At 52.2% G+C, this 27,263-nt stretch overlaps 1 protein-coding gene across 2 annotated transcripts in view; it reads right to left on the bottom strand.

Moving 5' to 3' along the window:
- Nucleotides 1-15,621: 15,621 nt before the first annotated feature.
- Nucleotides 15,622-27,263, bottom strand: part of Fbln2 (fibulin 2) — a 59,567-nt gene continuing 47,925 nt past the window's right edge. For both annotated transcript variants that reach the window (XM_006236924.4, NM_001100490.1), the window contains 9 exons: nucleotides 24,270-24,404; nucleotides 23,468-23,605; nucleotides 22,400-22,543; nucleotides 22,159-22,287; nucleotides 21,805-21,930; nucleotides 19,757-19,873; nucleotides 19,229-19,357; nucleotides 18,074-18,197; nucleotides 15,622-16,538 (listed from right to left, as the gene is read on the bottom strand). In XM_006236924.4, the coding sequence (XP_006236986.1) occupies nucleotides 16,181-16,538; nucleotides 18,074-18,197; nucleotides 19,229-19,357; nucleotides 19,757-19,873; nucleotides 21,805-21,930; nucleotides 22,159-22,287; nucleotides 22,400-22,543; nucleotides 23,468-23,605; nucleotides 24,270-24,404 (1,400 nt within the window). In that variant the 3' untranslated portion in view covers nucleotides 15,622-16,180. The remainder of the gene's footprint in view (nucleotides 16,539-18,073; nucleotides 18,198-19,228; nucleotides 19,358-19,756; nucleotides 19,874-21,804; nucleotides 21,931-22,158; nucleotides 22,288-22,399; nucleotides 22,544-23,467; nucleotides 23,606-24,269; nucleotides 24,405-27,263) is intronic.

The following is a 27,263-nucleotide window of genomic DNA, read 5'->3' as shown; positions in this document are numbered from 1 at the left end:
CAGGGCAGAGCCAGCCACCTTATCCTACCTTATCCTGTTCTGTCCAATTACAAGGACCTGTCCTCCAAGGTTTCCTTGGCCAGTCCCTCCTCCTTCCTGCTCATCATGTCCCTGTGGCCATCACAAGGCCTAGGGTCAGCTACAGGAATGGTAAGCCTGAGCAAGGCTCTGTCTGCCCCTCCCCTTTGTCCTCTGTGTCTCATTGGCTAAGTCACCGACTCAGATTCTATCAAGGATGGACTCTCCTGGCTCCTGATCCACTCTCCAGTAGAATTTCAGGACAAGGACCATCAGGGTGCCCTCTTCTTACCAAATGGTCACCTAGTGGCTGCTTGGACACCACAGGGGATCAGTTACTTGCTGTGATTTAGTCATTGCTACTGAGCTGGAACAAGGAAGCTGATTTGTAGTCCAGGGCTGGAATCAGCCTCCTGCCCTGGGGTCTGGGTCCAGATCTGGCCCCATTCCATCACCATCCCAGACCAAGATCAGAATCCCTTAAGGCTGGACCGCTCTTCTCTAGGCTCTGGACACCTGCTACTGTGACTTCTGCATCCCAGAAGTGAGGTCCATCTCCATTTGAGGAGTTCTAAAGCTGGGGGATGATTTCAGAGGCTCCTTTGCTCCCCCCAAACAAAGAAGAGGATTAAATCAGAAGCCTGGCTATGCCCACACACAACATGGCAGGCTCCTCACCACTCGCCTGCTTTATTTCCTCACCAGGCTCTCACGGACTCCAGCTGGTTTACAGGGAAGGACACCAAAGCCTGGGAAAGCATAGAGGGGCAGCTGCCCAGCCTGGCTCTTCCTCCATCCCACCCCTGCACCTCGGCCTGCCCAGTGCTGTCCTGGTCGGTCGGGACAAGACTCCGACTTGCAGAAGAGATTAGGACTAAGGAGAAAGAACGCTGTCCTGGCCCCGCGCATGCCCTGAGTATTTAAATTCTTTTTCATAATTATCTCAGATAGTAATTACTGCAGAAGCAGATGTGCTTATCGCAGACAAGAAGCCACCTGCCTTCCCATTTTTGTCAAAAGTGGAAACTGACATTATTTTTGCGATTTGCTTCAATGGCTGTTTTCACTGTAAATAGCACCTTCACAAGGAGAGCAACCCTGGAGAGGTAGGGGGTGCCCAAGACTCAGGGCCATTACACCAATCCAGCTGTGGGCATTGCTCAAGGGCTTGAGGAGAGAGGAATATACTGCCACAAAAAGTACAGCTGAGGTTCACTCCCAGGGAGAGGCAGGCACCCCTCCCCCACTGCACTTCCCTCCCCCCACTGCACCTCCCCTCCCCCACCCCAGGGCTTCAACCCTCTGGATTCACCCACCCACCGCAAGCATCAGTGTCCTAGACCTTGAAAGAATAGGCTCCCATGAGAAGTTCTCATGACCTCTCAGGAGGACGCCCGTCCAAGGACTAGGCACTCAAAGTTCTCTCCTCTCTCATAGCCTAACTCAGGGGCCTTCAGTATCGAGAACAAGGGACAACCTGAGAACCCTCCATCCAGAAAAGGTCCTGCAACCGAGCAGAGTAATTGACCTTCAAGAATCAGATGGGAATCCCAGGCCTGGATCTGCCTCTCTGGTCCCCAGTGTCCCCTCTGTCAAACGGACAGTCCCAGAGGATCTTGACCACCTCTTTCCTAAGAAGAACCAGGCGAATAAACCATCCTTCCTGGAAAACTTTTGGCATGTACACCTGAACACGGGTCTCTTTCCCTCTCAGCCCCAAGTCACAAATGGCTTTGCTATTGTAGTTGTTGAGAACTACAATTTACCGTGCTGGGTACCTGGCAGGCATTGCTCATTGGGTCATGTATCTTGCCCCCAAATCCCACACTATGGGTCCATTCTCGGTCCTCCTTTTCACTTGGGGAAGCAGACTTGGGGTGTGCGAGTTGTCCACAGCCTCACTCGGATCTGCTAAAGCACTTAATATTCTGTTCCTGAAGATGGACATCTGATTCCCAGGCGGAGGCACCGAGGTTCCGAGAGATAAACCCCGGGTTGAAGGGTGTAGAGACCCAAGCTTGAGCGCAGAGGAACTGGAAGGAAGCCCTGAGAGGTTCTGCCTGGCTTCTGGGCGTGCCACCTGTCCCTCCTTACAGCTGCGTTCTGCTGCCCCCGTGTGGCCAGAAAGGTCGACCAGGCTTTGAGCTGTGAAACCTCAGGATTTGTTTGCAGGAGTGTTGGTGGAAAAGCCAGACGTGGTCAGAAGGCAGGAGTGTATGGGTAAAGAGTGAAAGCACAGCCCGCCCGGGAGTCCTTCTCAGTTGCCATTGACTCCCTGTAGGCAAGCCACTTCCTATCCTTTGTCATAGCAGATCTGTCTGGGACCGTCTTCCCTGGCTTTATCTCTTTCCAGCAGGGTCCCCCAGCCCTACCCATTGTTCCTCTTCATAGCTGTCACCATTTAAAGTCATGATGTGGATGTATTGATTGTCCTTGTGCAGAAATCTTCAAGCCTGTTTTCCTAGGGTCAGGCAACGAGTCACAAGCCCCGCATTATAAGCCCTCGCCTGCCGCGGGATACTGCCCGCTACTAGGCCTGTACTCTGGTGGGCAGCCTTCGCAGACGCAGGAGGACAACCTCGTGCACAAGGACCGAGGGTCTGCTGGGATGAAGAGGATGACCTGGCTCTGACTTTGCCTCCCAAATCAACCTGGTGAAGCCTCTCATTGGTCTTGTCTTCCCACAAGGAGAAAAGCTTAGTCTAAATGACTTCTGGGTCTCACAAGCGCCTCCTTACGGTGTCACCTGCTTCTCAGCGACCTGTGTCTCCATTGAGGCCCCACATCGCCCAACCCACTAGTCAATCTCACTGTGATAGTCAGGGAACTGTGCACATCTGGGAGTGCTCCAGGTTTCCCTGTCGCAACCCGGTGAATCGCAGTAATCTCATCTCACAAGGCAGGAAACCCAGACACGGAGAAGTCAAGGGACTCGCCTAGGTCTCACAGCTGGGAAAGGGAAGAACCGAGATCCGACCCCTGCGGGGCGGGCTATGGCGGTGGGCTGCAGGGTCTCTGTCCTGCTCTGTACTCAAACCCTTAGCGCTCCAGTCCTGCGTTCTAGAGCGAAGACCGGCAGTCAGCAGGGCTCAGAGTTTGTGACCTCCGGATAAAAAGGCCTGCACCTGCACTCTCCGCGGACCAGCACCTAGCGTCCGGGCGCTGCACTGACGGACCGCGACGCTCGCAGCGCCTCCTGGTGGCGTCCCGCACCTTCGGCGGCGGCGGCTTTGGCATACTCCCTAGCTGCGCTGGCCAAAGGCGGCTGGTCACGCTATGGACCGGCTCGCACCAGCTGAGCTTCACCACCTGCCTCTGGAGGCCCGGCTCTTCCTAAGAGTCCCGGCGTGCCTGCCCCGTGGCTCCGAGCCAGGCTGAAAGTCAGAGCCGGGCGTCCCCGGCGCTACTGCACCTCGACCTCCCAACTCGCCCTGAGCAGCGGTCTCGTCCTGGGTATATATGGACCCTGAGGAGGGACCCGGGTATGTACACATGTGGCCACGCTGACTGCGATGAGCACCCGCCAGTCCCACATCCTGCCCCTGTGGGCGCGAGCAGGCAGCGACGCCCACCCAGCAAAGCGGAGCGCGGGAAATGCCAGGGCCCGGGGCACGGAAAAGGGCGGAGAGCTGGGCCCTAAAGTCACGTGGGTTGGGAATACCTCTGGGTCAAGTGCCCAGGGACCTGATCTTCCGGCTACACTGCCCTGTCATCGAGAGCTTCACGAGCTGGTGACGCAAATAGCAATTTGGGGAGGACAGGAGGGGGGAGAGTACAGCCAAAATAATGCCCCCTCCCTCCGCGGCCCCGCCTTAGCCACTGGTCTCTTCACAGCTAGACCTCAGGCAACGGAGGAGGGGGTAGCTGAAGGCAGGCCCAGATCTAACAAAGGACTGGATGCTCCCTAAGCCGGAGCCAAGACTGTTTCCATGGTAACCCTCTTCAAGGATAAAGCAAAGGCTTGGTTCCCCCCAACATGATGCTACTGGCTGTGAAAAGGGGAGCTGAGCCTTAGAACACAGGTGGGGAAACTGAGTTTTGGGGAAGGATCGGGACATGTTGCAAGCTTCCCTACTAGCTCAGACACCCAGGTTTCCCACCAAAAGCACATCACGTTTCTTAGAGCCCCTGTTTCCTAGAGCTCCTGAGAACAGGAATAATATCTATAAGGGAACAAGCTCTGAGCAAACTACACTTTCTAAGAAGGTGAAGTGCAAGGTGGTGGGGAGAGTTATCATGGAAAGACCTGGTGGTCAACGAGGGCATACCTGAGAAAACACATGGGGAAGTGGTGCCTTCTGGGAAAGAGGAAAGGAAAGGAAAGAGGCCTTCTGAGCACCAGGAAGCAACGTCTGGGGCAGAGGAAATGGTCACAGGCCAAGCAGCGAGTTTAGCCTACAGAACATCAGGGTGATGTGGAGGCAAAGGGAAAGTGAGTCTGAGAGGTAGGCTCCAGAGAACCACAGAACCGCAAGGTGGACAGGGGTAGGTTAGCCCAGGTGGCCAGGCACTCTGCAGAGAAAGGGCTGTGTCCACAGAAGCATCCTGCAGAAACACAGTAGAAGTGCACACTGGGCCCTGGAGGCTAGCAGCAAGAGAGGCAGGGTAGTGGTCAGGCCAGAGCAGCTAGGACTGTACACAAGGATGACCCTCAGTTGGATGGTCTGGAATAGAGAAGCTTACAGAGGGAAGGCATCAAGATTGGAATGTCCTAAGAGTTCATTTTGCAGGACTCACCAGTGGTGCAAATATTGGGAACAGAGAGGGAGGGGAGGTCAGGTTCTAGAATGTTCTGGGGTCCAATAGATAGGATATGGGAGAGTGAAAGAGAAGTCATATTTCCAGCCCAAGGCAACAGAGTTGCCAACAGGCTGTCTCTCCTCCCTCCTGTTCCAGATTGGACTATCCTATGCACATCTTTCTCGCTCACCCTTTTCATGATCACCCAGCCCACCCCTGCATTTTGCTCTGGCCCTAGCCCAAACATTTTGACAAACATACCTGTCTAACTAGCTGGAAAAGATCCGCCTTTTCCCTGGGCTGTGTATGCAAGGTTGTTTATGTTCTGCTTTATGCCATACCTGGTGCCAGTTACTGGGACTCAGTTTACTATCAGCATAGGCCAACACCTCACTCCCTCTTCTCTTCCATGCAGAACCACATCTTACCCCTACCTATTTAGAAACTTCATCTCTAGCACCCATGCCTGGAGGCACAAGTGGGATATTGCACAAAGGCCATGTAGTCTGGAGGAGACTCACCAAGAGGACACAAATTACATTGTGCAGGGTGAGCAGGCCAGAATATGGCTACCAACACTGTGCTGCTCGCAGTGAAAAAGCTGAAGCCTCCCAGCCTGACCCACAGAAAGAATGGCCCAGACCTGGGTCATGGCATACTTTGTCTTCTTGGTGCTGGTGGGTTTCTCCCAGGAGTTCTTGTCCCCAAGCCGTGACAAGACGATCCTTATTCTCTTTGGGCCTGACCTTTGGAGGCAGGATGGTGCTTAGAAAGCCTCAATCCCAGCTACCGTCTCTCGACTCTGCCAACCTCTCACAGGGATGGCTCAGCTGACCCAAGGGCGTTGACCTGATGACTCGGCTCTGGATGGGAACTTCAGGCATAAACCCTGACCCTGATGCCAAAGCCCTGGAGCCAGCACAGCCCTACTGTCCCTTCCTGTCCCCACCCTTCCTGAGCTTCAAAGGTCAAAGTCCTAGAACAGGGAGGACAGAAACCTTAGTGTCAGCCAAGCAGAACTGGCCTTGAGCTCCCTATCTGATAAAATGGACAGAAAGAAGGATGAGGCTAACTCTGACTAACCTACCAGGACACAGACAGTCTCAGAGGTTGAGCCCCGTACCTGACACCAGAGCTGAAGCTATCAGCAACCCCTGCCAAGGAGAAGCCAGGAGCATGTGCTTCAGGGGTAGAAAGAGGATACCTGGGCTATTCCAACTGTTACATCAACCTGCCCCTTCCCCCAGCCCTGGCCTGCTCTGGATCTTTTGGCAAACTCCGAATAGTGGAAAAAGAGTCACCACTTTCCTCCCAGCTAGTCTGCATTCCAGCAAGAGCGCGCCTGTGCTGTTGATTCACTCAGCATTTATCTGTGCCTGCTTTGTTCTGTGCCTGGTGCTGGGTGCTGGGGACTTAGAAGGGAGGCTCATTTGCATATGACCTGAGAAGTGCTACTAGCAGGCAACTAGAAGGCAGTTGGGGAAGCACCTACTCTGTGGAGGATGGTCAGAGCTGGGTGTTGCAGGATGAATAGGAGTTTCCAGGCTCTCCAAGCAAAAGGTACAGAGTTGGAAGAGGAGGCTACAAGGATCTCGGAAAGAAGAGTGGCTAAGGTGATTGGTACACAGGGTTCAGCAGGGAGTAATGACTATAAGACTGAAGAGGGTGGAGCCAGGATGGTGGGCTCTGAAACTTGAACTTTGTATTGCAAGCAATGGGGAGCCATGGTGAGATTTACATAGAACATGGGAGCTAAGGCATGCCCTGCTAGCTCCTGACAACCGCCTCCTGAGGCAGCAGGCTTAGGCAGATAGGATCAGACAGACCAGCCTCACCCTAGCCTCTCATCAGCCCTAGCTGGGGACCCTGTGTGATTCTAAGGAGAATATGCAACCTCTCTGGGCTTATAAAGTGAAGACAGGCATGGAAGGGAGGATGATTCAGGCGAGGTGTAAGATCACATGCAGCCTCCTGTCCCTCTCAGAGCAGGCAAGGTAAGTAGGCCAAGCTGGATTGCTTCCTACCCCTGAGAATGGCTGGACAAGCGCCTGGGAACCACAAGACCAAACTGCACAGAGCTGGAGGTTGGGTGTCACTGACCAAGCTCCCCACAATCACATGTGTTTACCGAGAGACACAGACACCTGGTGTCCAGACATCTGGTGTAGGACAAGCCCCATTTACAGTCACTGCCCCAGCACAGCTGTCAGAACTGCCTGCTCTCACATGGGTGGGCAGACCAACTCTCAGCAAATGCTATAGCACCCTATACTGGTCACACACAGGAGTCACCTTTCCAGAGGGCCTCTCCCCCAGCATGTACACACCTGTGCCCATGTCTGCACATGTGGGCTGGCAGCTAGGCACACCTAGCATTTCTAAAATGCCAATTACATAGAAGTTACAGTTATCAGAATACCAAGAAGGTCATGGTGGGGCTCCAGTGGGCCTCTTAACCCCTATGGCGCTCTCCAGCAGCAGGTCTCAAACCAGTACAATTTCTATATACAGAGAGAAAATAGGACGTGGGGCCCCTGAAGAGCCAGGCAACCACATCCAAAGCAACAGGGATTCCTGGCCTGTGGCAGGGGTGACAGGGAAGGCAGCATGTCCATTAGAGTTTGGAATCAGGTAAAAAGGCGTCATCCGGGCTCCGCACATCCTTGCTTATGTGCTCCTGGGCTACTGCCCAGTCCTACACTGATTAGAACGACGCTTTCCCTATCTACACCAACTGCTAACAATTCCTCTCTTGGCCGCCAGGTGTCACCACACACTGCCTATGGCCTGGCGAGGTCGCAGCCATGGAGATATCAGATTCCAAGCTAGATGAATGATGTTGTTGAAGCTCTGTGGCAGTCCCCAGAATCTTGCTGTTACTGATCAGCCAATAGGGTTCTTCTCTACCCAGATATGGGTCAGAGAAGACAAAGAGAAGTCTTCCAGTTTGAGCAGTCCTAGTCCTTGAGTGCCGAGGTGCTGGAAGCTGAACTGACAGATGTTAGAACCAGAGGCTGCAGCTACAGCCCTGGAATACAGACTTAGGAGCTGGAAGCTCAGAGCTGTAGGGGTTCCTGCTGGAAGTCCATCACCTTGCGCTTTAACCCCCAGAGGCCCTGGCACTCAGCTAACTGGGGCAGCAAGCAGCTACCTTCTGGTGGTGTAGCTCCCAGGTTGTTCTAAGTTACTGGGCCCCTCAGCTCCTATAAGGACTAATGTTACAGCTCTCAAGCATTGGATAGCCCTGTGATAACCTCAGCAGTGGCAAATGTAAGGGTGTGTAAGACCCTTGGCCCTGGAGGCTCAGTAGTACCCTGGACTCTTCCTGTGATAGAGGCCACAGGTTCTGCCTCTACCTGGGGTCTCTACTTTCTCCCTCCTTTTCTTTCCACTCCACCTCATCCCTAGTTGTTTTAACCCCAGCCATTCTTTGAACTCTTCAACAACCTGTATGGCCATACTCCTTAGGGCTGTGACAGTCTCCCTTGGTGAATTCACTCAGACCTCACTCCAAGATCCTCGCTAAGCACCTAAAACTGCGGATGACCCTGGGTTCCATGGCTCTTGAGTCCCATGGCTCTTGAGCCCCATGGGTCTTGTGCTTTTGTTTTATATGCATGTCTGTGAGCATTCATTTTATTAATGGAACATGGTTAGAGAGTATGGCAGAAGCAGTACAAGGCAGTAGCAACACCATGGAGCAAATGCTATGCTGTGCTGTAATAAAAGCGATGTGACTGCTCTCTCCCCTCCCGCCACGGTCATTTGGAGAAAGCGCTTCTTTCCTCACACGGAAGCATTCACGTGAAAGGAGCCCTTGTGGATTCTCTTTGCCTGAAGGGAGCACATCTGGTTCCTATTCCCTTGAGGAGAGCACTCCCAGGTCCTCTTCCCATGAGGAGTTGTATCAGTCACTACTCTGTTGCTGTGATGAACACCATAACCAAGACAGCTTATAGAAGGAAGAGGGGTTTGGGCTTATGGTTTCCGAGTGACAAGATTCTATTAGGGTGTGTATGGCAGCACTCAACAGACATGGTGACAGGAGTGGGAAGCTGAGTGGTCTTATTGTCAAGAACAAGTACAAAGGGGAGAGAGAGAGAGAGAGAGAGAGAGAGAGAGAGAGAGAGTAGAAGCAGGGAAAGGCTGTGGGCTCTCAAATCTCTCCACAGTGTAGCTCCTCCCACAAGGCCGTACTATCTAAGCCTCCCTAGACAGAGTCACCAGCTAGGGACCTAGTGTTTAAATGTTTGAGCCTATGGGGGTGTTTCCTATCAAACCATTACAGGGGAGCACTCCTAACCCCTCTTCAAACTGAGGGGAATACTCCTGGCTTCAGTACATCTGGGTTCCCGGTGTCACTACCCTTGCCCTCTGGAGCCATCTAAGAGAAACAAGGGGCCCCTGGTTGGGTATGGAGGCCATGCCTGTAACCCCAGTGCTTGGGAGGTGGAGGCAGGAGGGTCGAGACAGTCTCAGCTACCCAGCGAGTTCAAGGTTAGCCTGAGTCACATGAGACCCTATCTCAAAACAACAGGAAATTGAAATTAAACAACAAGGACAAAAATAAAAATTCCTTTGAATGCCAGGACTGGGATAACGTAGTAGATTCCACAGTCAAGATGTCAAATGTCACCTGCCTGGGATGTCATGGCAACCTACATTCCAAACATGACCGAGGGTGGAAGAACGACATTATGCCACTCTGTCTGGAAGAGGTCAAAGCCAGAAAATTATGAATTTCCTCTTTTAATTTTTTAAATTTTTTAAATCAATTTTCATTTCATGGGTATGGGTGTTTTGCTTACACATATGTCTGTACACCACATGTGTGCCTGCTACCCACGGAAGCCAGAAAACCCCTGGAAGCAGAGTTGTGAGCTACTGCGTGGGTACTGGGAACTAGACCATCTTCACTTGAAGGAGCACTCCAAGCTCCTCTTCCAACGAAGGGAGCACTTCCAGATTCTCTCCACCTGAAAGGCAAGTGCAGCAAGCGCTCTTACCCACTGAGCGGTCTCAACTTCTTATCATTACTTCGTGTGTGTGCACGTGTGCTGTGCGCAAATGTGTGCCACCTGTGTAGGTCGGAGGTTAACCTGGTAAAGTCAGTTCTCTCCTTCTACCCAGTACTTTTACCGTTCCATCAATTCCTGGATTACTTGTTTCTGGAACTTTCTCTTTAATGTTCTGGGTTGGCTGTCGATCAAGGAGGACTGACAGGGAAGGGGAGATCTCAGTGAGGGTACTGTGGCAGCTGGGTCTCGCTGGCAGTTCCCGGATGACAGAGCAGGGTCTTTTCACATGCATATCAGCCATCTGCACGCACGCTTGCTGAAGCGTCCGCTCAGCTTTTTCTTTTTGCCCGTGTTGTAATTGTGTCATTTTCTATTGTTACATTTTAAGAGTCCATTGTATGCGTTGGACAATAGTCCTCTATCAGCTATGTCATTTGCAGTTACTTTTCTGCCAGCCTGTGGCCTCTCTTATTCTCCTGGCTTTGCCCGCCCTCATAGAATTTGAATCCTTATATGACCCTTGGAAAGCCAGTACCCACTCTGCCCATCTCTGGGAAATAGGGGCCGAGCCCTCCACTAGGTTGTGGTGGGTAACATAAGACTTGAGCCTCCAGCAAGAGCTTGCAGCATGGGGCTGCTGGGAGTCCTTGGTGAATCTGCATCTCCTCGATTCACTAGGCAGACTGTGTTGTCCACAGACCAGGAAAGCCCCGTGTCTTCACAAGGGCTTGTCTACCAGGAAGACTCTCACATGTAGATATCCGTTAGCCCTAGGTGGAGTAGACAAGTAGGCCTAAAGGTGACTATGGGTCCAGATACATGGTTTAAGTAAGGACTGTTCGTTTGTTCCAAACCAGCACTGTGGGTTCCCTCACACACTTAACCTATAACTGTCCTCACAGACCTCTGTCCTTGGTTCACACTAAACCTGCCCCCAAGCCCCTCCAGGTCACAATGTGAGGCTTCAAACCCTCCCATGCCACTGAAAACACCTTTTCCCCAAACCTACGGGCCAAAATTCATCTTGGCTATTTTTGGAGGATTGCCTGAAATGGAATTCAGCCACAAGGGGGCGCTCTTGCTCCCCTGCGCACTAGAACTCTTCAGGACAGAAACAGCAGCCTCAATTTCAGGCCCCAGACCTCCTGTGAGCTCCACTCACCACCCCCAGAGCAGGGGCTGCCCTGCTCACATCAGGACGGTTCTGTATGTGCACAAAGAGCTTTGTAATGGCACCAGGCTATCCTGCAAAAATAGTGAGACTTTAAGAGGCACCAAATCAGAAACTCTCAAGAAACTTAGGAAACTCTGGAGAAAGAGGTCTGGGGCTTCCAGAGAAGTCCAAGGCCTAGAAACATGTAAATTTTCTCATAATTTACATGTTGCTCCAAACTTCTCTAAATGTCATGTCATGAAGCCAGGAGTCACCTGCTACCTCTGCTGCAGGGAACGAACCCTGGTTAATAGCATATCTGAGTGGCTTAGGTAAAACACCCCAAGTATCTGTGTTAGGAACACCACCACCCCTCTGCCCACCACAGGATAACAGCAAGTTAGCTCTGTGCCCCTCAGCCCGCCATTTTAGGAAACACATTTGCAAGCTGCAGGGAAGTCCTATACGAGGACAGGTCAGAGCTTAGATACCTGCAGACAACATGCATTCCTGCTTATGTGTCCTCTAAGAAGAACCCTCACACAAGCCTATGCCCATGGTCATGCCTCTCAGGACCCCACAGCCTCAGTCCAATCTGGAGGACAACCCCTGGCAAACCCAAATCCTGTAATTTATTCTCAGTCCTCAAAGTTGCTGGAGATCCAGCCAAGCTCATGCAGGATAGACTGTGGTACCCGGGAGGTGTCTGTGAAGTTCTGAAACAGGCATATGGTTCTCATCAATGTTCCTTAGCATAAGAGAGCCAAGCTAGCCTTGAGCTTACTCTAGCTGACAATGACTTTGATCCTATTCCTTCTGCCTTCATCTCCCAAGTACTGAGGTTATTGTGGGCATCACCCAACCACCATTCCCAGTGGAGTTAGGGACTAGTCCAGTTCCCAAGGAGTTGGCTCCATGGAGTGGAAAAAAAAAACCAGGAAGAAATGAAAATGAAACGCAAAGCCTTCTGACAGGGTTTGGGGCAGTGTAGGCTAAGCCCCCAGCCTCCAACTGCTTCCACCAAAGGAGAACAGCTTTGCCCTTGGAGCCTCCCCCTCCCCCAGAGAAACTGCTGCCATGAGCACAACGAAGGCCACCATCAGAGTGGACAAACTCAAAGGTGAGAGAGAGAAGAGCAAAGGGGTCATAATCCAATAGGGGACATTTCTAAATCAGTGCAGCGGGGACAGACTGGACGGCACAGTACAGCGTTCTCTGAAACGAGTGAACCAATTGAGTTCCAGCTGCTCCCCAACACTGAGGGGTCCCAAACAGTTCCACTTTACTCCAAATGCAGAGGACGGTCAAGTCAGGCATGGGAAGACGAGCAATGTGTGATCTGTCACGTAAGTGGAGCCCTTGAAAGTTGATCTCACAGAAACTGAGAGCAAGATTTGGGGAAGGCAGAGAAAGAGCATTCAATGAGGGATACAGTGTGGTTGAGGGGAAATTTTTCTAGTGTGCCCCGCATAGCATGCGGGAATCGGGTGTAACTAATTTAGTATCTCAAAGGAGCCAGAAGAGTTAGAATGTAGTGAGCTTAGAGAAACAATGAAAACCTAAGGTTGTATACACTGTAACAGCCCTGTATCCTAACTCCTGTGGTAGTTTGAGTGAGATGGTGGCCAGTCTCAGCATTTGAACACTTGGTCCCCAGTTGGTGGCGCTGTTTGGGCAGACTTAGGAGGTGTGGCCTTGCTGGAGGCGGTATCGCCAGGAGCTTAAAGACAGGTGCTGTTTTCTGGTTCCCCGTCTCTGCTTTGTGCTCACAGTGCAAAATGTGGGCTCCCAGCTTGCTGCTCAAGCCATTCTGCTTGCTGTTTGCTGCCATACTTCCCGCCACGATGAACTGCTGCTCTCTGGAACTGTAATCCCAAAGAAACCTTCCTTTTTTTAAAAGTTGCATTTCTCATGTTTTATCACAGCAACAGAAAAGTAACAAGTACACAACCCAATAGACACACGAACTAAATGACCATTCCGTTGTCTGGGGATGGAGTTCAGAGGAGGAGGACTGGCCAGCACGTACAGGGCTTCTCCATTCTCAGCACTGAAAAGAGCAACTCATGTACATGACAATATTACGTGTTCATCAAAAATTATTTTTAAGTCAGGCCTGGTAATACAGGCATCTAATCCTAGTTACTCAGTAGGCTGAGACAGAAGGATGTCAAGTTCAAAGCCCATCAAGGCAACTTAGAAAGGCCTGATCTGAGGTTTAAAAAGAAAAAAAAAAAAAAACGGAAATAGCTTAATAGTGGAATACTCGCCTTGCATGAACAAGACACTAAATTCAACCCCACTTCTGTTTACATAAATAAAAGATATATATGTATGTATGTATGTATGTATGTATGTATGTATGTATGTAAGTACCCCCTCTCCCAAGCTAGAGGCCTTACGATGACCATAAGAAGTCTGACCTGAGTTTCCTGAAGCCATGGTCATACTGGTCACACAGTTTCATAAAGATATGACTGAGAACTCAAAGCCACACTTATGAGGATATGACCAGGGGCTGGAAAAGAGTCTCCTCACAACCTGTATGAAGGGCAAGGTGTCCTCATGGGGCTCTACTGGACCAGGGGGACTCAGTCATACCTGACAGATGGGAGTCGGGGGAACAATTCAGTGGTGGCTAGACAGTTTGAACCACTATGAAGGGTGGAAATCTTGCATCTCCTGGAATGTAATGGGGGAGGGAGGGATGACCAGTAAACTGGAGACTGCTTCAGCAACTGGAGCTGTGGAGTGGGAGCCACAGAGACTGCCTGGAAGCATGACTTGAGAAAATTGCTGACCAGCTTGCGGTCAAGCGTTCCTAGGGTGCATGTTCCCCATGGGAAACACTACTGGAGGTAGCCAAGACAAAGCTCCAAAGGAACCCTGGAGGCCTAATGGAGGAGATGCAGGGGAAGTAACCATGATCTGGAAGGATAGCCCAGGCTGTGAGGGAACAGGGGCAACTGCTCCCAGCCAGAGAGTGACCTATGACTTCAATGGAGCTCCATCTAGCCCTGCAGAACAACAGAACTGCTAGCTCTGGGAATCTGAAGGCCAGAGAAATGAGGGGTAAGGGGTAGGCCAGCAGCAAGGAAGCAACTTCTGCTATACGCCTGGGAAGTGAGGACAGTGAGGAGAAGGGAGGGCAGAGAAAAAGCCACTGGTGATGACCCTCCATGATAGCTATGACAGCAGGGTTTGCTCCGTGTGTGCCCATTTTGTTTCCTTAAGGTTTATTTATTCTTTCCTACATGTGTATGTTCTACCTGCATGTGTGCATGTGCCCCACATGTGTGTCTGGGGCCCACAGGGTCTCAGTTCCCCTGGGACTGGAGTTACAGATGTTTATAAGCTGCCTCATGGGTCCCGGTAACCAAACCTGGGTCCTCTGTAAGAGCAGTGAACTAGACCACGACTTATGGTAAAGGGTTACAAAGTCATCTCTCCAGCTCCAATGCTTGCTGTTTTTTAAAAATTTTGTTTAGAAAGTGTGTGTGTGTGTGTGTACGTGTGTGTGTGTGCACATGTTTGCGTGCACTTCTGTGTGTTGTGTAGCAGAACACATGTGGTGCAGAGGAATGTCAGAGAACAACCTGTGGGAACCCATTCTCTCATTCCACCATGTGAGACCTGGGGAAACTGAAGTCAGGTTATCAGACTCAGTAGCAGGCCCCTTTACCCACTGAGCCATCTTGCTGGCCCTCATGCCTGACTTTTGTTCGTTTGTTTGCTTGCTTATTTTTAAAGTTTCAATCACAGCTTAAAACCAGGGGAAATTACATCCAAATGTGGTTTGCAAATGTGTCTTGAGGAATGCCCAGCCACTGAGGGCTATGTGCCACCATAGCCAGCAGGCCACTCCTTGGGTTCTGCCTATCACTCACAGTAAGAAAGAAAACTCTATTCCCATCCAGAGCTGGAGGCACCGACACATGTGTGCACAGACACCTACAATGTGTGAAGCATTCAACTGTGTCTACTCTGTCCCCATCATTTGGTTTTGCTGGGTGGTAATGGGAATTGAACCTTGAACCTCACACATACCAACCAAACCCTCTACCATTAAGCTACACTCTCAGTTCCCCACCCCTTGTCTTTTTCAACTTTTTGGGACAGAGTGCTATTAACTCTCAATCTTCCTGCCTCAGTCTCCCAAGTAGTTGGGATTACAGACCTGCTTGATCCAGCTCAGATTCCTACCATAGTTAATATACTAGCTGCTGCTTGCCATACGTAACTGTTCCAGACTGCTCACAGGAATCTGTCTCTGAGGACACAGAGGGTAGCCATGTGAGCATGCCCACTCTGACCCTCACAGTAGGCCTTCTGCTCTCAGGGCCTCAGTTTCCCACATTCTTAAAGCTACCTCCTTAGCTGAAACCCAACAGAGCTGAAATTCACACAGGCTCAAAGAAAACACGTCTCCTTCAGGTATCCCCACATCCACTGCAGACCTGCCATCACCACACCCAAGGTGAACAAGCAGCTCGAGTCCACATCTGGGAGAAGGAGGCAGAGGGCAGAGCCAGTGTGGGCAGGAGAAGAGGCAGGAATTATAATAGGAAAGGCCAACTAGCTGACCTGTGGCTCCCACTCTGAGCTTATCTGTTAGGCTGGGGACCCTGTAACATTCCAGGACTGATGTTAATCTTCAGTGTCTTACGAAAGAAAGGAGACAAAGAGGCTGAATGACCTTTCGTGCTATTTGATCATTTTTAATAATGTATGTGCACTATTCTTATCATTAAACAACAACGGCAAAAAAAACTTTTAAAATTATTTTTTTTCTTTTTTCCTTTTTGAGACAGGGTCTATATAGCTCTGGCCGGTTAGAACTCCCAGTGTAGACCAGGTTAGCCCGGAACTCCCAGAAATCTACCTACCTCTGCCTCTCCAGTACTGGGATTAAAGGTCTGTGCTACCATGCACAGCTGATTTTTTTTAATTGAAGAACACAGTGGAAGCAGGAATGGAGTGTCAGCTTTAGCCATAGGTGAGGAGTGGCATTCAGAAGCCCCCTATGGCTGTTTCCAGTTTGCCAGCCATCATCCCGCCTCAGGAGACCTTGGCCTGTACTCAGTGCCTGTTGGGGTGCATTTCCCTCCCTCCAAGGTGGAGAGACTCAAGACCAATCAGGTCAGCATGATTAAGTTAAGTTACAGAGTCACAGCAAAAAGCCACTTAGGAGTGGCACGGCTGCCCACAGCCCAGACGCCCACCACTTGGAGGGATTGCCTGACATGTCACCTTACGGGGCAACAGTGGTGAAGAAGATGTACATCTTGGCCAGGAAGGTGGTGACAGAGCCCTGGCGCCACAGTTTCATCTCTACGTCCAGGGCAAAGTCCCGTGGCTCCAGAACAGACCGCTGCAGGGATACCACACCAGTGTAGGCGTTGAGTCTGCGCGTGACAAAGTAACCCTCTTCGTTACCCTTGGTGATGGTCAGTGAGATGGTGTCCCCAGCAAAGGCGGGAGCAGGGCCGATGCGGAAGATATGGGCAGGTACCAGTAGGCCTGTCTGGAAATTGAGCTGGTAGTGCGTGATACGAGCTGGTGAGGTTTGACACTCCGAGATATCCTGGCACGTGGTGCGCTCGCACTTCCTGTGAGGGAAGGATGCTTGGTCAATGGCTGGGGACCCTCCTTCCCACCCCAGATGTGGGACAGACCCCAGCAGCTGGCTCAGGCACCAGTAGACCGGGGGTGGGGTGGAGCAAATGTAAGCTCTACCCAGAGGAATCCAGCAGGCACGAGTAAGTCACTTTACCCCTCTGGGCCTCAGATCCCACAGCTGTGAGATGGTCTCCTGTGAGGGTGTGGTTGGTCTGCCTGGCACAAGATCCCGGCAGGCTGTCAGCAGCTCTTTTCATCCATATTTGTTCCTTCCTTTCTTCCCCTTCCTTCTTCCCCACAGCCCCCTGCCCAGCGCAGCCGCTGGCAACCACACCCAACCTGTGTCCTGTTGCAGCGCTGGCTGCTCTCACTTCTGAGTTAAGTCCCTTTAAGTACCAGCTCACACATCTGGTATCCCGCACTAGGGAGGCCACAGCCCAGGCAGCCCTTGGAGAGGCTGAGGAGTGAGCTGGACGAGGGGTCACACTAAGGCGTCAGTCTACAACCTGATGACTGGTCGCCTGGCCAGACCTCGCAAATGCAGGCCAGTTTCATAATGGGCTCAGGAGGCCCAGACATGGCTGCTGTCCCATGAAGCTGCACTGATGAGGCTGCTCTGGCTGCTGGTTCCCAGAAACCCCCAGGAGGTGATGAGCATATATGGTAAGGGGTCAAATGCTGGGAGTTTGTTACACAGTAGGTAATGCTGTGTGGTGAGTGTGTGTGTGTGTGTGTGTGTGTGTGTGTGTGTGTGTGTGTGTGTGTGTGTGTGTGTGGAGTTCCCAGCAAATACTACGTCTGTGTTAAAGATTCTATGAGGCTGATTAACTAACTGGTTATGACTCTGGAGAGTTGGAATGTTACAGATCCTGTAGTCAGATTATCGTCAGCTCCCTTAATGGACACCACTGCCCCTCTCTGTGTGTGACCTGCATCTGTCATTAGGTAAATCCTTTGGGAATGCATAAATAGACTCCTAGCTTCCACCAACCGGAAGGTTACCAAACAATACCCAAGAGATTTCCCCAGTTTGTGTAACCTGCATGTGTCCACCAGTGTTTTTTTAATAAAAGTGTGTTCATTTATTATTTTTTTTGTGTGTGTTTTTTCCCGGAGCTGGGGACCGAACCCAGGGCCTTGCGCTTCCTAGGCAAGGGCTCTACCACTGAGCTAAATCCCCAACCCCAAGTGTGTTCATTTATAAACCTTTGTTTTGTTACCCTAGAAACTTCATAAAACTGTTTTCATGAACAGGCTGTTTTTTGTTTTTTGTTTTTTGTTTTGTTTTGTTTTTTTTTTTTTTGAGTCAGCCTGAATCCATGTTCCTGGGCTGTGGTCATTGATATCTGGCTGTAGTTCAAACTTTCTCCCTTTGAGGTGACAGCCCTCTTTATAGCATGGGCAGTTCTCTATTTCTTTTCAAAGTGCTTTATGGGGGAGGTGCCCTGGCAGGGACCACCTGCCTCAGCCTGTGGCACAGAGGCAGTACAGGGCCCTGGGTCACACCAGGGCTGAGGGCACTCACGTTTCTGAGACACGGACATAGTTTGGTGGACAATCGAAGCGCAGACAGCGGAAACTACCCTGGATGTTGTGACAGGTCTCAGCCTCAGAGCAGTTGTGGGTGCCCAGTGCACACTCATCCAGGTCTGGGAAGGAAGAGTAGGGCTGTTAGAAGAATCCTCAAGGCCTAGGAACCCAGGCTGGACCACTCCCACCAACACTGGAAGCCTGGGTCCTGGGCAGCTGTGTAGCCTAGGAGCACAGCTCACGACTATACAGAGACATCTGCTCCATCTCATGGTGCACAGCAGCAGGGAGCTCTGCTGGCTTCTCAGAATAAAGTTCACAGCCTGGGGTGCTGAGCTAACTGCCAGCCACCACAGCCACCAACCTGAATGCAGAGCTGCCTACCTGCCCTACCCAGGCCCAAAACACTTTTCCTTCAAGACACATGGGGGCAGGGAGAGCTCCCCACCAAGACTCACAGACCAGCTTGCTGCATACGGTCACCCAGGCTCCAAGTCCCAAGGCTCTCCTGAGGAGGAATCGAGGCCCCTCTCACAGCCACCTTGCCTTGCTGGCTGGCCAGGTCCCTTAGAATCATAGCTTAGAATCCAGTTCAGAGGAACAATGAAAGTCACAGATCTTGTTGTTTCATCCTGGGGATGTCACCTCTAGCAAATCTGACAAGTTACCGAAGCTAGGGCTTGTGTCCCCAGTGCCAGGAGCCACCTCCCCCACTTCCTGACCTACACAGCTGTGGCAGGGGAATATCGACCTGAACCAGACTAGTGTTGGCCTCCCTAGGACTCCTTCCCTATACCAGGGCCTCTGGACAGCACACTTTTCTGTCCCAATAGGCCCCTGTCAGTTTGGCAGAGATTTAAAGACAACAGCTCAGATCTCTGAGGCTCTCCTTCCAGTATGTTCATAGACAGTCCCCTGCCTCCTCACACCAGGGTAGGGTGCAGATTCAAGGCCAAGCCTGGAAGATTCTATGCTGGCTTGAGTGGCAGGAAATCCATAGCCTTCCTCATCCCAGGCTGGACACAGGGACCATTGCCCTGAACACAGTTGTTTTGAGCACATGGGTTGTGGGCTTAGTGCTAAAGCTCTAAGCCTGAGGCATACACAGAGCTGCCTGACTGTATCTGGCAGAGTGGAGGCTGTCACTCACCCTTGCAGGACCTTCCGTTGGCCATCATAGTGTACCCCTGCTCTGGGCATGCACACTGGTAGCTCCCGGGCACGTTGACACAGCGGAAGGTACAGAGAATGCCAGCGCCCTGTGCACACTCATCGATGTCTGTCAGAGAGGGGCAGCTGGTGAGCCTCACCCTTCCACAGGCACAGCCAGGAAGCCCAGGGACCGTTAACCAGGGAAGACAAGAAGGCTCCTGAGGTAGTAGGAGCAAATCACATAGAAGATGGGGAGTAGAACTGGAATGTGCCTCACAGGACTGTGCACCACTAAGGGACAGTGGCATCCAAGGGCTATTTAGGCGCCAGCCCTACTTGGGCGATGTACTCCTATTGAGATCAGGGTTATCATCTCATTTTGCAGAGAAGGAACCTGAGGTCAGAGTGGAGAGACTCAAGGTCCCACAGCAGGAAAAACGTGGACTGGGATATGAACTCAGACCCCACACTAAATTCCCTGGGATCCTGGCATATAGGGAAGGGATGAGTCCTGGGAGGGGCTCACCTGTGCAGGTGTGCCCATCCTCTGCCAACTGGTAGCCCTGGCGGCAGTAGCACTGATAGGAGCCGTAGATGTTGGCACACTCCTGGCTGCAGCGCCGAGTCTCGCATTCATTCACATCTGTGGGGACAGTGTCCTCATCATAGTGAGCCCTCCCAGACTATATAACAGACTAGGCTGACTCACAAGAATCTTTATTTGGAGATCCTTTTGGCTACCCTTTGAGGAAGGTGGGGCTAGGCAGGACACTCAGCAAGGACAAATTTTCTGGCCCCAAGACAAGCCAAGGCAAAGCCTGGCACTACCCTGTTGGGAATACACAACTCCTGGAACACTTGAGTCACCCAGGAACAAAATGGGCCACCAAGAGCTGACACTGTGCTGAGGTGGGGGCGGGTGCAGGATGAAAATGAGAGCTAGTTTCATGGCTTCCTCAGAGCATCTGCCCACTTAGCCAGTCCGATTAGACTGGACTTGGGGAAATGGCCATGAAGAAAGCAGACAATGTCTTCACCTGTAAGAGGGGAGGAGAGGGGCTGGCGAACAAGGTGGTCAGCATGCCCAAGTACGCCAAGAGGCATGGGGAAAGCACCTCAGAACAATGGGAAGGGGTGTCTCACAGCAGTCGCATGTGCGATGAAGCCTTAGGTAAAATGGTCAGGGAGGATGTAACCGGAGGGACAGGGCCACGTGGCCATCTAGGAAAGGAGGCTGCAGGTGGTGGGCACAACGTGTGCAAAGGTCCTGAGGTGGGAGCTTGCTGAGGGTTTTTAAGGAACATCAGTGGCTGAGGCAGAGAACCCAAGGGGCATGCAAAAGGAGGCAAGCCACAGCCAACTGTGTCTAACTCTTGAACTTCATATCATTCACAAAGACGAGCCATGTGTCAATGTGTGGCTGGCTGGCAGAATCCATGCTAAATTCGTCTCTGAGTCTCCAACACACAGCCAGTGGGAGCACAGAGGTGAACTTAAGAGTGGTGCCTAGGCAGAATGCTGGGGAGGCAGAGGTCCTGTCTGCTCCGAGCTGCCCACACCCAATCTGGTTATGAGGCATGCCCACAGTATAATGACACTAGTGGGTCTGAGTGACTATCCTAGTGTCTTGCTATAGCCAACACCCCACACACACATACCCCAGGACAGAAGGACTGGGGGTTCCACAGAGGTATCAGCAGACTTGTCCCACACTATAGCCAACCCCCCCCCACATACACACCCTAGGATCAAAAGACTGGGAGTCCCACAGGGATCTCAGCAGACTGGTCCCACACTATAGCCAATCCCCCGCATACATACCCTAGGACCAAAGGACTGGGGGTCCCACAGAGGTCTCAGCAGACTTGTCCCACACTATAGCCAACCCCCCCACATACATACCCTAGGACCAAAGGACTGGGGGTCCCACAGAGGTATCAGCAGACTGGTCCCACACTATAGCCAACCCCCCCCCACATACACACCCTAGGATCAAAGGACTGGGGGTCTCACAGGGGTCTCAGCAGACTGGTCCCACATGCAGGAGAACAAGGAAGACTATGTTAAGAAAATGGGGCAGAGATGTCCTGCTTTCTCGGTTGAAGCTCAGCTTCTCACTGAGCCACCTCAGAGCTTTCTGCCCTAGTGGACCTGAGCCAGCTGCACTAGGGAACTAGCATCTGAGGGAACACTGTGATGTCACCTCCCCAGCTACAAGCTCCTCACAGACTTGAACCACAGCCTGTGCCCACACTTGGTGTATCTCAGTGTGTACTCCAAGGCTTACGCCATCGACCATGTATACACAGCCGCTGATTTTACATACATAGTGAAATTCCTTGTTTCCGAAAAGCCAGAAAATTAGACTGCTCTGGGCCTTACTGCCCAGAGGTATCATCCTTGGGAACCATGTGGCCCTTGTTTCCTCACAGCTCCTGAGCTCTCCTGGTTGCCCTGTGCCATCTTGGCAACTAACTCCCCATGATCACAGCAGGAATCAGGGGCTGTCCTTCTAAGCGGGAGCTAGGTGCATGGGGTCAGAAGCCAGGGGTCAGAAGTCAGGGTGGGCAGTACCTTCACAATGCTTGCCATCTGCAGCCAAAAGGAAGCCAGCAGCACAGGAGCAGCGGTAGGAGCCCGGTGTGTTCTCACATGTGTGCTGGCACAGGCGACCCGGCGAGATCCAGCATTCATTCACATCTGCAGGGGAGACAATGAGCAGCAGGCACAGAGTGGGCAGGCAGCAGGGAATGTAGCAGAGTGCAGAGGCACAGGAGGACAAGGCAGTAAGGGGGCTACAGCATGGAATCAGAGGAGAGGGGGTAACTTGGGGACAGCCATCTGTGGAGGTCCAGGCCAGAGAGCTGGAGAGGTCCAGGCGGGTAGACTCTTTGTTCCCAGGGGATCCCAGACTCCAGTATCCCATACCAATGCAGGTCCTGCCAAATGCATCCCTCTGGAAGCCGGGCTTGCAGTCACAGCGGTAGGATCCAGGGAGGTTGTAACACAATTGGCCCTCACCACAGCGGTGCACACCTGTCTCACACTCATTCACATCTGTGAGGTAGGCAAGCAAGACATCCTGAGGTCCAGATGACCCCTCTATAGGGCCTCTTGGGCAGAGAGGAAATGGGGAGGCTGTGAGGATGCAGGGAGGCTCCAACCTTACCCACGCATTCAGAGCCCTCCTCGTTAGCATGGTAACCACGCCTGCAGACCAGTGGGTTCCTCTGACACGTGTAGGAGCCCACCGTGTTGATGCAGCTGAATCCTGAGCGGCAAGGCTCCAGTAACGATGTGCACTCATTGATGTCTGCAGAAGCGACAAGGTAATGGGAAGCCTGGCTTGCCCCTCCTCCGCTCATCTGACCAGCTCTGGGCTTTAGGCCTAGACTGTATCACCCCTGAACCCTGGCACTTGACAGTCCCAAAAGCCACAGACACTGGATTGACTATAGTCTCTACACATCTGTCCAATGGAATAGCTAAAGCAAGGGGAAGGCAAGGCTGGTCATGGTTTTTTATTGTTGTTGTTGTTGTTGTTTTATTATTATTTATCAAAGTATAAATGAATTCCTGGTGTTTTTATGAACATGGCTACCTATTTGATCTCCTTCCCACTAAACAGTTCAGCAGACGGTATGGCTGCCCCCATAGAATCCTGGAGCATAGTAGGTACTCAGGAAATGGTGCCAGCTCTGTCTCTCTCTGTGCCACTGTCCCCTCTGCCACCTGTGTTCTGGGGACATGGTATGCCCTGGCTGTTTGGAAGGAGTGAGTGACATTTCAGATGTTCCAAGGACAATGAGGCCAGCATCTGTCACACACTTATTTCAACAGAGGCATGGAGCTAATTTAGAGAGTCTCAGAGTGGTCTTGGACAGTGATGGCAACTGTGGGTTTCAGTTCAGTCAGGAACCCTGTAACATTGTATCCCAGCAACTGTAGGTTTCACTTCAGTCGGGAACTCTGTAACATTGTATCCCAGACAGTTCTTTCTGTCAGCTGGGTCAAAACACATGATCTGCAACCTTCCAGTTTGGCCCCACAAGTAGGTAAACTGAGTCCCTGAAAGAAACAGCTCCAAGGTGAGCAGAGCAGCTACCCTTTTGCACATGCCCCACATACCCTCTCAATGGGTGGAGACGTTGAGGGTGGGAGAAGGGAGCAACAAGATATACCCACCAGGGCTGTGAAGCCTGCAGGACCCGAGGAGCCACAGGCGCAGCCTGCTTACCTACGCAATTGCCCTCGGGATCCTGCAAGAAGCCATCCATGCAGCGCTGCCGGGCCTGGCAGTAGAAGGAACCCTTGGTGTTCTGGCATGAGAAGCCTGCCTGGCAGTTGTGCGTGCCTGTCACGCACTCGTCCACGTCTGCCACACAGAAGCTGGGCATCAGGGACAGGAGGCAGGAGGCCCCACCCTCACAGCCAGCAGCCCTGCCACACTTCCCAGCCTCACACCCTTGTAACCTCATCAGCCACAAAGGTCTGCATCCCAGTAAGGTGGCAGAGTGGAGTCACTGGGAAGGCCCATGTCCCAGGAGTAAAAATGTCATAACTTACACACACCCCAAACTTCTCCACGATCCCTGTCACTATTCAAAGCACATGGAGAAATTAAATTTACCCCATCCTCACAGCAACACAAGAAGTACATCCTGTGACTGGCCCCCACTTTATGGAGGAGAAAACTGAGACACAGGCAAGCTTCCATTGCTACAGAATGCCAGGCAGTCTGGCTCCTTATCACCCATCACACCACATTGGTGAGAAGCAGACAGAAATGTATGAGACTGTATCCCAAGGTCAAGTCACACACACCACTGGAGCACAGAGGCTCACACCTGGGGCCTTTGCCACGATCTTTCCTTCATGCCATGGGCCTCTGTGCTTGCTGTTCCCTATGCCCACCTTTCTAGGTAGCCTCCTATCTCCCATTGTCTCTACACCGTCACCTTTCTGAGAGCCTTTCTAGATGCACATCCCTGTGGTGCAGTTAGCCTAGGGAGCAGACGTGGGGTTCAGCACTTTCTTACCGGTGCACTCGCCATCTGTGAGAACGTATCCTGGCTCACAGGTAAGAGCCTTGTAGCATTGGAAGGAGCCTGGCGTGTTCACGCAGTGCTCGGCCCGGGTGCACGTGTGCAGGTCCGTCACACACTCATTGATGTCTGTGTGGAGATTGAGGCAGCTGTCAGGGCCTGCAGGGGCTCCAGGTACATGGGTCTAGCACAACCAGGCACCAGGAAACAGGAAGCACCAGGCTCTGACCTCAGGTACTCACCATGCAGGGAGAAGCATGAAGCTGATGTCCCCTTATCCAAGTATCCCTTCATTCAACAAAGATTTATCACACCCCTCTATGTGCCAAGCAGGGCTCTTGGCAAGAGGGATGGGTAAGTGAACAAGTCAGAAATGCCTGCCCTTGGAGCAGATGCTTGGAGATGCTTGCATATGCAATGAGGTTGCTCAGAAGGGACTACGGGGACCACAGCAGGAGGAAGGTGGGCTGAGGTGGAGACAGGGCAAGCAAGTTTAAGGCAGGGGCGAGGAGCACTGTCAGAAGACGGACATCTGAGTAGGAAGGTGAAGAGGTGACAGCAGGAGTCGCTCTGACAGTCCAGGCAGAAGGAACAGTTATATGACAGCCCAGGCAGGTTCAGGACCAACCCAGAGGCAGGTGTGGCTGTAGAGGAGAGAAGAAAATGTGAGCGGATGAGGTTACATCAAGGAGAGGACGGGAACCATAGACGGCTCCTGGTGTACGAGTGAGGGCAGGCACCCTACTTGGAGCTGGTGAACAGACTAGGAGGAGATGTAGTTTAGCCACTGAGGGATGGTGGCTGGTACACTGAGTGGAAGCAGATGCAGCCAGACCCACAGAGGGCAGAGAGGAAGGTAAGGATACCAGGAGATCAGGAAAGCTTTGGGCTGAGCAGCTGGATAGATGCCAGCACCTGGGGTGGGTGGCCTGGCGAGCAGGTGTTTTGAGGAAGGTCCTGGAGTTTTTGGGGGCTAGGATATAGCTAGTGACCTCCCTCTGGGCTCACAGGGCTAGCCCCCCCCCCACTTCTGGCTCTCTGAAGCAGCCAAAAAGAGCAGTCGGGTGGCTTGAGGGAATAAGTACGTGAAAAAGAGGCCAAGGACAGACATTGGGGCACTCTAGGGATGAGCAACTGGGAATGGGGAGATTAAGGCAAAAGGCAGCAGAGGTCACAACCCGTAATTGCCTCTGGGCTAGGGCTAAGGACCCTTCAAAGCTCCACCCAGCCCTGCCTCTTCTGCCTGTAACTGGCAGGTAATAGCACTAGGCACAGCTTACTTGGTCAGTGCTTATTCTCCGCCATGCCCCTGTGCCACACAGTGGGCCAGCATAGGCTCTGACAAGGTGGCCGCTTCAAGGCAGGCAGGTGGAGACACAGATGAAGAGGGGTCCCTGGGGTTCAGATCCTAGTGCTATCTGCCCGGGTCCTGCAATGCCAGCTGCTTCTCAGCTCATAGATTCATTTGAATTGAATCTATGAGAATGACCGAGGACCAGGTAAGAAAGTGGGGGTAGAGAAGAGACCCTTCCAGCCAGAGGTGGCATAGACAGGAATGGGGATAGGGAAGGGACAGTTTTGAGTCAAGCTTGCCATGGAGGTCACCACAAAGACATCTGATGTACCGCTAGATAGGCACAGGGAGGCAGGCAGCAAGGACCCCAGAGTTTCCCACAGCTAAGAGGCCTCAGAGTATTAAATGACCAGACCCACCACTCACAGAGGATCTCTGGGGGTCAGAAAGCTGTAAGAACTGATCAGACTCACTGCCATGTAAAACAGGGATGGCCATTTCACAGATGAGGAGATCTCTCTCCCCAGAGGGATTCACTGAATGGAATTATGCAGCCAGCAAAGACAGAATCCAGGGTGCTTGCTCTGAGCTACGGCCTTCTCTCACTGCCAGCTTCCCTTTGTAGAGAGGCCCCAGAGCTGAGGCTGTGCCATCCCCACTCCCTGCAGTCCAGCTCAGATGGGGAACTTTCTTAAGAATAAAACACACAAGGGGCCCTGGCAGAGGCCACAGTCAGTGCTGTCCCCAGCTTCTAGGCCTGAGTAGCTCAGGAGACCCTGCCAGAGTTGCTCACAGGGACTAATGCACCTGACCTCCACAGTGGCCTTCTGGGGCAAATGTCATCATCTTCCTCTTTCATGGAGGGGAAACTAAGGCTCGGGGGGTTATGGACTTCAGTGAAGCCAAACTTCATCCCAGCCTAATCCTGTTCCTCCCCTGTCTGGGTTACCATACCTGAGTGGAGCAACTGGGGAACCCCCAAGTCCCCGAGTGATGTTTGCTTGAAGCAGGAGGAGAGTGGCTGATAGCTTGTGCAGAATAAAGAGGGAAGAAACACAGAGTGTGTTCATAAATCTTGCTGAATGGAATGTGTCTTGGCTTTCTCATCCTCAGGCTCATCTTTCAGCTGCTAAGGAACCTGCGGCATAGGTCTTAGCTGCCAAGCCAGGGAGTGGCAAGTGGGGGGACATCCTGAGAAGGGGCGCACATGCCTCCCAACACGCACACACAGACCCAGCCCACACAGGAGGAGCTGCCACCACCGGCAAGCACGTCAGGAGGGCCATGTTGTACCGTGGGTGCAGCTAGGCAAACATGTAGGCCAGCGCTGCTGTCCAGCAGGGTAGGAAGAGGGCATGTCCAGGCTGGACATGGTCCCCAAGCAAAGGCAAGACAGACAGGACTCTGGCTGCAAGCCCTGAGCACTGTGTACCCTGTTCCCACCTCCACACCTTTGTCCCTGCTGTCTCCTTTCTGCTTTGTGCCTTTCCCCATCTCCAAGTCCTGCCCATCCTTGGGAAAAGGTGGAGATATTCCTCCTCCCCTGGGTGCCATTGGGAAGAGTGAGATCACCCTTTGCGTCTGTCCCTATCACTGTACCAACCAATCTGCCCAACTTCTCCTCTACTGTGTTATCTCTGAGGTGCAGGAAGCCAGGGATATTTTTTCCCCTTCAAAATACCAAGTAACCTAGA

The sequence above is a fragment of the Rattus norvegicus genome, chromosome 4 (genome assembly GCF_036323735.1).
Source record: "Rattus norvegicus strain BN/NHsdMcwi chromosome 4, GRCr8, whole genome shotgun sequence".
NCBI classification, from domain to species: Eukaryota; Metazoa; Chordata; class Mammalia; order Rodentia; family Muridae; genus Rattus; species Rattus norvegicus.
This window is presented reverse-complemented; position numbering and strand designations above follow the sequence as displayed.